This window comes from Trichoplusia ni, chromosome 2 (assembly GCF_003590095.1).
Source record: "Trichoplusia ni isolate ovarian cell line Hi5 chromosome 2, tn1, whole genome shotgun sequence".
Classification (NCBI taxonomy): domain Eukaryota; kingdom Metazoa; phylum Arthropoda; class Insecta; order Lepidoptera; family Noctuidae; genus Trichoplusia; species Trichoplusia ni.
Genome location: NC_039479.1, coordinates 18,619,454 through 18,629,995, shown reverse-complemented (window position 1 = coordinate 18,629,995; position 10,542 = coordinate 18,619,454). Strand labels below are relative to the sequence as shown.

The following is a 10,542-nucleotide window of genomic DNA, read 5'->3' as shown; positions in this document are numbered from 1 at the left end:
AGAACCATTGTTTCAGTTTGGGTAAGGAAAACCAGTTATTTTAATTCACACTTTATTTATTAAAAGTTTGTTTCTTATCACAAAGCAACATTAAATTGCTTAATTCATAAACACCAAGAAAAACATGATAAAATATTAAATGGAATACTCTGTTGCAATGGATAACATATACTTATATATTTAAGTTTTAACACTAATTTACATTCAGAAACTTACAATATAAAATGATTACTTCCTCAAAAATTAACTAGATTTTTTTCTTATAGTCAGATATACATATATCGGTTTTTAATTTCATGCCTGTGAAATTATGGCACATTTAGAATAATCGTTTTTCATATGAGAATAAACTGTGCACATTGCCTTCCAATTGTGCAGAGTACGTCCTCTTCATAAACCGCAGCTCTCCAGAGTAGCTCATATCACGTAAAATACCAACTGATCGAGCCCCAATGTCTTGGCAACTGTGTTGCATACCTGCTTGCAAGTATGGGAGGAATCTCAGGACTGAGCCCTTATCAACAATACTTCCACTTACTCCTTGAGCCACTCTGTGCTTGTCAGACTCCTTGTGGTAGTATCTGCTCATAGCAGAACCCTTTCCATCCTTGTTCTCCATGGCTTCTAAGCTGCCCATTCCCCTGTACTTCTTCAACCTTACTCCATCAGAGAAGAAGTATTCTCCTGGGGCTTCTGATGTTCCAGCAAGAAGAGAGCCCATCATGACAGTGGACGCTCCTAGAGCTAATGACTTGACAATGTGTCCCACAGACTGTATTCCTCCATCAGCAATGACTGGCACATTAAACTGACGGGCATAGGATGCCACTTGGTACACTGCAGTGGCTTGAGGACACCCACAGGCCATGACTTCTTGTGTGATACAGATGGAGCCACTGCCCATGCCAACTCTCAAGGCATCAGCACCCGCATCAATCAGGTTCTTAGCTTGAATCCTTGTCACAACATTCCCTCCTATAACTTGAATGTCTGGATAAGTAGTTTTGATAAACTTAATCATTTCAATTTGATATATTGAATTTCCTTGTGATGAATCAAGAATAATAACATCAACTCCATTACTGACTAGTAACTTGAGGCGGTCTCTGTCTGACTCACGAGTTCCAATAGCAGCACCTACTAACAGCTGCTTGTTGGAATCCTTAGAAGCATTGGGGTAGCTGCGAGCTTTCTTCAAGTCAGTCCTTGCAATAAGGGCAACCAACTCTCCAGATCCATTAATAATAGGTAATTTACCTTTCTTGCTCTTCTCTAGTATGTAGTTAGCATCCTGTAAGGTAACACCAGACTGTGCAGTAATCATATCATCTATGGGTGTCATCACTTCTTTAAGACTTAATTGAGGGTCTCCCTCCCTGAAGTCAATGTCTCTGGATGTCACAATACCAATGAGGCGTCCACCCAGTTTACCATTTTCAGTGATGGGGTATCCAGTAAATCCATTTTTCTTCTTGGCTTCAAGAACGTCAGCAACAGTATTTTCGGGGCCCATGCATACTGGATCCCTAATGAAACCATGTTTGTATTTCTTTACTTTGTGTACTTCATTGGCCTGGTACTCAGGGGTACAGTTGTGATGGATGATGCCGATGCCGCCGCAGAGAGCCATCGCTATCGCCATGTCGGCTTCGGTGACGGTGTCCATAGGAGCGGACACTAGCGGCGATTTCAGGTTAATTTTTTTGGTGAGAGGAGACGTTAGGTCGACTTCCTCAGCAGTGAAGTCTATATATCCCGGCAGCAGTAGGAAGTCATTGTAGGTGAGGCCCTCCCTGTTGGCGAAGATTTGCGACGCGGAGAGCCCGTCGCGGAGATCTCCTTCGGCCTTGGTGGACATGTTTGCGGGCACGTGGATGGGACGGTGTGATCTGTAGCGTCCGTACGGATACCACAACCGTACGCGGATATATACACTTTCAGTATACTCTTCACATTCAATACACTAAATCTGATATATGATCAGTATAGTATAGAACGAAATCGCACACGTGGTGTTTCTGTTTTAACTCTTCAAACTTGTTCTGTACATTAACCTCAATGTTACTGATGCTATAGTTGCTTAGTTAAATAAACTTGGCGTGGTAAATCGTATATACTCTAAAATAGATTTTCAAAAAAATAAGTATAGTTTCTACAAAAAGAGATATACCGGCTACTCCACGTTCTATTGAAATGACACTGACAATTGACAAATTCCATTCAGTGTTACTATATTTGTACTATTTTTTGGGATGCCAGCTCCTATTTTTAAATTTACATCAATTTTATCAGTTGTTGATTTAAAATTCTGGGAGAATAACAATATTAGGTTAAAACAACATATTAATTGACCTTTTATGTATAATAAAAGATTTTGTAAATGCATTCAAATTTACTGTTTTTAATCATCATTTCACTGAAAAGTGGCCTTTAGAACGATGTAATAGTAGCCAATTTGTTTTGTATTTGTGTTTATTTTAATGTTAAACTGTATCTCTTAACGAAATAAAATTGTGTTTTTGTTATAATCTGAAGTTTTTCTTGTTGCGATTGAGATGCCATTTTCCCTAATATACTTGAGCAATCATTTTAATAAGGAGGAACTGCATCTTTTCGGGGTAGATTCAACAATTGGCAAGTTGTACGGTATCTGTTAAATATGCTGTAGCAACCTATTATGTGAGGCAACACTTATGTTTGATATATAGATGTTTTTTTGTTTTGTTACACTGGCAACTCTCTCTCTGCAATCGGTCATGGTGGACGTCGGGCGTTTGTAAAACTTCATCTAAATAAAAATCCATTGTGTGTTAACTCTGCATCTGCATTTTATTCCAAAAGTCCTAACAGGTTATGGGCCCAGGCCCGTAAACGTATTTAGGTGAAGATTGGCTTTGGATTAATCGTCTGGAAGGAGCTTGGTCGGGTGTCGACAAGCAAGAAGGAACGCGGTGGCGGCCGGCATTTTTGGCGTCACTCGGTTTGCTTTGTTATTGCGAGACGAAATATCAAGATGGAAAAGCTCGGCGTAATACGACTGGAGGGAGCAAAGAACTGGAGCGTCTGGAGATTCCAGATGGCGGTGATTTTGAGAGAACAAGGATTATACCAGGTTGTAACGAATCCGAATCTCAAACCCAGTAATGGCAGTGCAGCGGCAGCGACAAAACCAGATGAAGTGTCGGCGAAGCCCGGTCAGGCGTCAGCGGAGCCCGAGCAGGCGTCGGCAGACAAGGATTTGAAGGCGATGAGTGCAATTGTGACAAGATTGGCGGAACCAGTTCTACATCAAGTAGTTACTTGTCAAACAGCGCATGAAGTATGGAACCGGCTGCACAGTATATATGAAAAAAGTGGAGAAACGTCACTGATGCTGCAACAGCAGCGATTCTTTGCCCTAAAATTTGAAAATGACATGAGTGTCGCGGACTTTATTTCCAAGGTGCAGGAACAGCAGCAGAGCTTGAGGCGACTGGGAGAAGCGGTAACCGACAGGATGGCTATGTCGAAAATCATCATGTCACTTCCACCGAAGTATTCTCACTTTGTTAGTGCGTGGGAATCATGTGCAGAAGAAAAACAGACTGTTGATAATTTAACGGCACGGCTCTTGGTTGAAGAGGAACGTCTAAATAATAAGAGTAGCAGTAAGGTAGACGAAAGTGTAGCATTGTTTTCTAAAGGTCAGAAAGGTAAAAACAAAGGTAATTATAAATGTTTTTTATGTAACAAGTCAGGTCATTTGAAGAAAGATTGTAAGCTTAAAGATGTGTGTTTTAACTGTCAAAAGCCAGGTCATTTTAAGGACAAATGTAAAGCTACTAAAAATAATAAGAAAACTGAAAATGCTTTTGTGTCTAAAGTGCCAGTTAGCGCAAGTGATCGTTTAATAGATGAAAAATGGTTGGTAGACAGCGGTGCCAGTCACCATATGACATATCAGAAGGAATTATTTTGTGAATATGAAAGGTTATCCACTCCTAAGGTTGTGATGATAGGTGATGGACGACACCTAAATGCTCTAGGTATAGGCAAAATAAAATTAATGGCATTTGATGGTGAAGAATATGTCAGTTGCTCGATAAACAATGTTTTGCATGTTCCTAAATTAAAGATTAATTTATTTTCTGTAGGTAGTGTGGTATGCAATGGTTTTCAAGTGAGTATGACTAATGATCAGTGTGTATTTTCCAAGGATAATAGAGTGTGTGCTATTGCTAATAAGGAATCATGTTCGAAGCTGTATGTAATGGACTTTAAGTCAGAATCTTTGGCGGCTAATGTAGCTAAACTTGAGTTAAGTGAATGGCATGAGAGGTTAGTACATCAAAATTATAAGGAAGTGAAACGAATTTTAAAGAAAAATAATATTGATTTTAGTGAGTCACCAATTGACACATGTACAGCTTGTGTACAAGGCAAACAGCATAGATTACCATTTGATAGTAGTAGAAGATCTACAAGTAAGACAGGTGAGTTGGTGCATGCTGATTTGTGTGGGCCAATAGAAGAAAAGTCAATAGGAGGGTCAAGGTACTTTCTTTTATTAAAGGATGATTTCTCAAACTATAGGACAATTTATTTCTTAACTTACAAGTCGGAAACTGTTGAAAAGATTAAAGAATTTATTATGTGGGCAAAAACATTAAATAATCCAGTTTGTACACTTCGCAGTGATAATGGGACAGAATTTGTAAATGCAGAAATGAAAACCTTATTGGCAGAGCATGGAGTGACACATGAGACTACAGTACCTTATTGTCCAGAGCAAAATGGGAAAGCTGAAAGAGATATGAGGACTCTAGTTGAAGGAGCAAGAACTTTGTTGCATGCAAAAAGAATGGACAAAGTATTCTGGGCTGAAGCGATTAATACAGTTGTGTACACTCTAAATAGAACTTACCATAGCAAAGAAGAAGGAAAAACACCATACGAGTCATGGTCAGGGAAAAAGTTTGATGTAAATGGTTTACATACATTTGGCAGTGAAGTCTTTGTGCACATACCAAAAGAAAAAAGGAGGAAATTTGATGCAAAAGGAGAAAAAGGTATTTTTGTAGGTTACGGAGAGTACACAAAAGGGTTTAGGATCTATTTTCCAAGGAAAAATGCAGTGGAAGTAGTGAGAGATGTTACATTTGTGAAGAAACATGATAAACCTGAAAAAGCAGAGCAGGAAGAAGAGTGTATATATTTAGATATAGAAGAAAACTTGAACAATGAAGAATACCAGTCTGTGTCGAACACTGAAGAAAATGAAGAATTTGAGGATTGTGAGGAAAGTGACAATATCATGCAAGAAGTGGAATTTCTAGAAGAGGAAATTATAGAGGATGAAGAAATTCAAGAAGTAAATGATAGTAGAAGAACACGCTCTAGAAAAGCACCCAATTGGTTTGATGATTATGAGGTTGGTTTTATAAGCATGCATAATGAACCTAGTACCCTTAAGGAAGCCATGGAGTGTGAAGACAAAGAAAATTGGATAGAAGCTATGAACAGAGAAATTACCACATTGAAAGAAAATAATACATGGAGTGAAGTAGCAATGGTGCCAAAGGGAATAAAGGTAATAAACAGTAAATGGGTGTACAGGATAAAAGAAAATCCAAGCCAAGAAATTCAATACAAGGCCCGATTAGTTGCTAGGGGTTTTGAGCAGACTGATATGGATGGTGCAGAAGTTTATGCCCCCGTTGCAAGTTTGACTTCTTTCCGTACTTTGTTAGCTGTAGCAGTAAAAAAGAAACTTCCAGTATACCAGATGGATGTAACAGGAGCCTTTCTTTACGGTGACATTGATGAACCTGTGTACATGAAACTACCTAATGGAGGAATAGGTAAATTAAATAAGTCTATATACGGATTGAAGAAAAGTCCTAAGTACTGGAATAGAAAGTTTAATGATTTTATGTGTAGTGATGGTTTCATAAAATCCAAAAATGATCCATGTTTGTATTTTAAATGTTGTAAGGAGTATTCCATTTATGTGCTAATTTTTGTAGATGATTTGCTATATTTTAGTGATAGTGACATACAGATCAGAAAGTTCAAGGAGAAATTGTGTAAGAACTTTGCTATGAAAGATTTAGGTATGGCTTGTAACTATTTAGGTATTAGCATTGAACAGGATGTAGAAAATGGAAAGACTGTTATAAATCAGAAGGATTATTTGTTAAAAGTATTAAGAAAGTATGGGATGTCTGATTGCAAAGCTTGTAACATACCTATTGATCAGAATTTTAAGTTTGAATTGTTAAGAAGGGAAAAATCTGAAAGTAAAGAAATCGAATTGAAATGTAGGCAGATAATTGGAAATTTGCTGTACGCTTCTAATGCTACAAGGCCTGATTTGTGTGTAGCGATTGGTTTCTTAAGTAGATATCAGCACTGTGCTAGTATGTTGCTATTAAAATGTTTACAGCGTGTATTGAGATATGTGAAAGGTACAGTAGATTTGTCATTGGTGTATGGTTGTAATGGTAATGATAAATTGGAGGGTTATGTTGATGCTGATTGGGCTGGTGACACAAAAGACAGAAAATCTACTTCAGGATATATATTTAAAGTATTTGATTGTGTAATATCTTGGTGTACTAAAAAGCAATTATGTGTATCTTTGTCATCAACTGAGGCAGAATATGTAGCACTGTGTTTAGGTATAGTTGAGTCATGCTTGTTAAAAAACTTATTATTAGATTTTGGATTTAAATTGGAAGTAAAGATTAATGAGGATAACCAGAGTGTAATCAAAATAGCAGAAAACAATTTCAGTAATAAGAGGCTTAAGCATATTGATGTAAAATATCATTTTATCATAGAGAAAATTAATGACGGTTGTGTAAGTCTATCCTATGTTAGTAGTTCTGATAATCTTGGAGATATGTTTACTAAAGCATTAGGTGGACAGTTGTATGTAAAACTTAGAAGTAAGATTTTAAAATAAGTTTTCCATTAAGGGGGTGATATTTTATTAGTGTTGCTTCTGAATTTGTTTTAATTTTTACTGATTTTGTTAAGGGGCTGGATGTGTATTATGTTGTTAAGGCAAGTGTGTCCACTGTGTTATAAAGGGGTAGTTATCTTTGATGTTGTTATGCTAGAGTTGCTAGACATAAAGGTAAAGTTAGATATATTAGTTTAAGCAGGTTAATCAATCAAAAATTAAGTGTTGAGGGGGTGTGTTAAATATGCTGTAGCAACCTATTATGTGAGGCAACACTTATGTTTGATATATAGATGTTTTTTTGTTTTGTTACACTGGCAACTCTCTCTCTGCAATCGGTCATGGTGGACGTCGGGCGTTTGTAAAACTTCATCTAAATAAAAATCCATTGTGTGTTAACTCTGCATCTGCATTTTATTCCAAAAGTCCTAACAGTATCGATAGTTAATTTTTTTAACAATATTATGTCAATTACTAATTTTACTACTGTAAATTAATTTACGTACCAACGTTAATACTTCAATTAATTGAAGTCAAGCTAATTTGTAAATATGAAATATATTTTTTCTTTACTTATTTGACGAATAATCAACTAGCTCTAAGGTAAATGCCAGAGAAAGATGTAATTAAGCCTTCCTATTAAGGTATCGTTCATTTTTTTATCCTATCATTTACTCAACTTAAGTGTTGTTGTTTTTGTAAGTAGTTTATTTTGTAAGTACTTATTATTAAAATGTGCATGCCTTCATGGCAAAATATGGCTGAACCATTAAAATGGATCTGTGTCACCTGTACTGTACATATTTGCGCATAAATTTATCTTTATCTTATCTTTGAGGACTATACCTGCTCTGGACATTGAGCTTTATATTCCCCAAACAGCCTGTATAGATATAATGGCCTAGGCTTCAAGCTTGACAGTTTATGCACTCATGAAAAACAATGATGAAATAAGTAAGTTTGAGCGATAGTTAGGAATATTAAATAATTGGTGATGCAGAAGTGTGAAGATGAAGACATTCATATTCGACGAGTGTACCTGATTCAGTGAAGCAATGTTTTTGTTTTGACTAAGTTAAGTGTATTGCTCTGTACAAACTGTCAGGCGCTTTAAAATATAAGCTGACTTCGGACAGTAAATTTGAATAATAACTATTGTTGCCCGCGGGTCCGCCCGCGACTATTCAGAAAAGATGGATGGGTATATAAAATCGTCCATACAAAACAAACATATGATATACTTTGTGAAAGAGGAACTGACATCCGTATATCCTACAATCGTTCGCGTTTATAATAGATATTAGTATTTCTTCTGCCTCGTATTCTTTTCTATCCTTATTCTGAGCAAATGTAGAAATTTTCACCGGCGTATATTCTCAAATAACTCGATATATCTAAGACATCTGAGTCGACAGCCTTTCTCATATTACTCCATTTCAATTTTGGGTTCCTTCGGGGTTAAATTAAATTAGGTAACTGTAGTAGGTACTTTCTCCTTCACTGTCTGTCCTCCAATCCTAATTGCCGATGAATGGATGGAATTTTAATTAAAATTACACTATTCGTATTTTCCTAAGCATTTTGAAAACACAATTATTATAAATCCAGTACGGGGCTTATACACACTGATAATACATTGAATTTCCAATTTGATTTTCGAACTCCATTCATTGATTGGCTATTGTCAATAGCGGGATTGGTGCCCTGTTTGTTATTCTTGTCTGATGGGACACATCAAGGCCAAAATCTTTTAAGCATTTTGCCAACACAATAATTGGAGATTCATTGTACTGACCATGAGTGTTTCGCCCCGTACTGAACTTCCAATTATTGTCTTGGCAAAATGTTTAAAAAATATGCACATTTGATAATAATATATCTTCTCTGTCATCATCTGTGAGAATATATATTATAATATAAAGATTAGCACACCCTGGATAAAGAGAAGCGAGAATTTTTCTTAACAATTTAATACTAAGTTATTTTAAATCATTCTGAAAATGTCATGTGTGCCTATAATCTGTGCCATTACTGTCTCTATTAAACTTTGAAAATGTAAATTATAAGTTTTAAGGTAATTGTACTGTTGGTGTGCTTAATAAATAAAATAAATAAATACAGAATCGTCCACTTGCGATTTGCGAAAAACAATTTTGGGCATTTTAATAATACAGAACCTTACACTTGTGAATTCTACTCGTTACTGACGGGCTTGCTTAAGGTTTAATCTTTGCTACACGATCTTGTATCTTGTAAAACAAGTTAGGTTAGACGTAGGTGCTGCTGTAGACCACAAGTCACTAAAGAATATCTAGTCAAAAACAACCTTATCCTCCTTGAAATAAAGCAGCTGTTTACATTTTCCATGCCGCTATTGAACGCACTTCTCAAACTTACCTGATTCCGCAGAATATTATTAATTCTATATTTAGCCGTCAGCCCTACATCAAAATGTGGTTAAAATGCGTCATATTTGACATTTCAAAGTCGTGAATATTTTTGCAAAGCAAAGTAAATAGTTCCGCTTAATACTTTTGCTAAATATAATTAATTCACCAGCAGTAGGTAAAAAAAGAAATGAGATAACTTTCTAGATAGATAACTATTCCGCTTTTTAACTTTCCTTTGTAATAAGAAACCCAAGTGCATTTCAATTTCAGCTTTTTTTTTAACAGAATGTGATTGTTGGATAGAGAGAAAAAATAATGTTTTTAAATATCTATGTCAGAAGGAGGGTAATTACAACTATGACGAATCTAGTTATGACCTCAGCGGATTTCAATGGAAACATTTGAGACTGAACAGTACACATTTGATAGACATTTAATTCAAACAGTGATACTAGTGTTACTAAGAAACAGAGGTAAATAACAATACATTATATTCTCAAACAAGAATATTTAATCACATAACACAACATACATTGTTTATTTCTAGTTAATAATTTATTATTCTCAAACCTTGGTTTAAAACAACGATCTACACGGGTTCGCTGTACCACATAGATTACGTTGGTATTCGTAAGCCAATTAACGGTGCACTTCTAAGAATTCCTTTTAGACGTAGGAACACCGTTCTTGGCCAGTTGCCAGTTAAGTCCTTTCATTGAATTACTTCGTGCTTCATGTCACTAGTCCGCTTTTACACACTGGCCCTGCACTTTAACGAAACCTTTGGGACACTCGTCTCCATTAAACGATGATCGTGGAGGCACATCTATTTCATTCTCACTTGTCAGTGCTGTTTTCATTGTACTTGGCGTATCACTATCCGCAGTCACTTTTGACGAATTGGAAGTAAATATTGTACTGTCTTTTGTTTCGAAGTTCTTGTTGTAATTTAAATGTTCACTATTTGTATGTTTGTAGGTGTCGTTAACAGTGTTGTCCAAAGGTCGATTCATGTTGACGTAAAGTTTCCGTTTCTGTTGCTTCTCTGTCACGGTCAGCTGCGGAAGGTTGAGGTTGTCACTTCCGTCGAGTATTTGCGGATGTTGGCGAGCAGGTGGTCTTGGCGCGTTGGTATACAGGCGAGGCGGCTGCGGAGTTCGGGACTCACTATACTCCCGATGACTAACTCTTTGATCAGTCACAGGG

At 36.5% G+C, this 10,542-nt stretch overlaps 1 protein-coding gene across 1 annotated transcript; it reads right to left on the bottom strand.

Annotated features, from left to right (window-relative positions):
* Positions 1 to 38: 38 nt before the first annotated feature.
* Positions 39 to 2,212, bottom strand: LOC113508532 (inosine-5'-monophosphate dehydrogenase). The gene has a single exon (XM_026891633.1). The coding sequence runs from the start codon at positions 1,856 to 1,858 to the stop codon at positions 320 to 322; it is 1,539 nt and encodes a 512-aa protein (XP_026747434.1). The 5' UTR covers positions 1,859 to 2,212; the 3' UTR covers positions 39 to 319.
* Positions 2,213 to 10,542: the final 8,330 nt, after the last annotated feature.

Excerpts from the sequence above, each read along its gene's own strand:
- LOC113508532 (XM_026891633.1), bottom strand. The coding sequence starts at position 1,858 with ATGTCCACCAAGGCCGAAGGAGATCTCCGCGACGGGCTCTCCGCGTCG.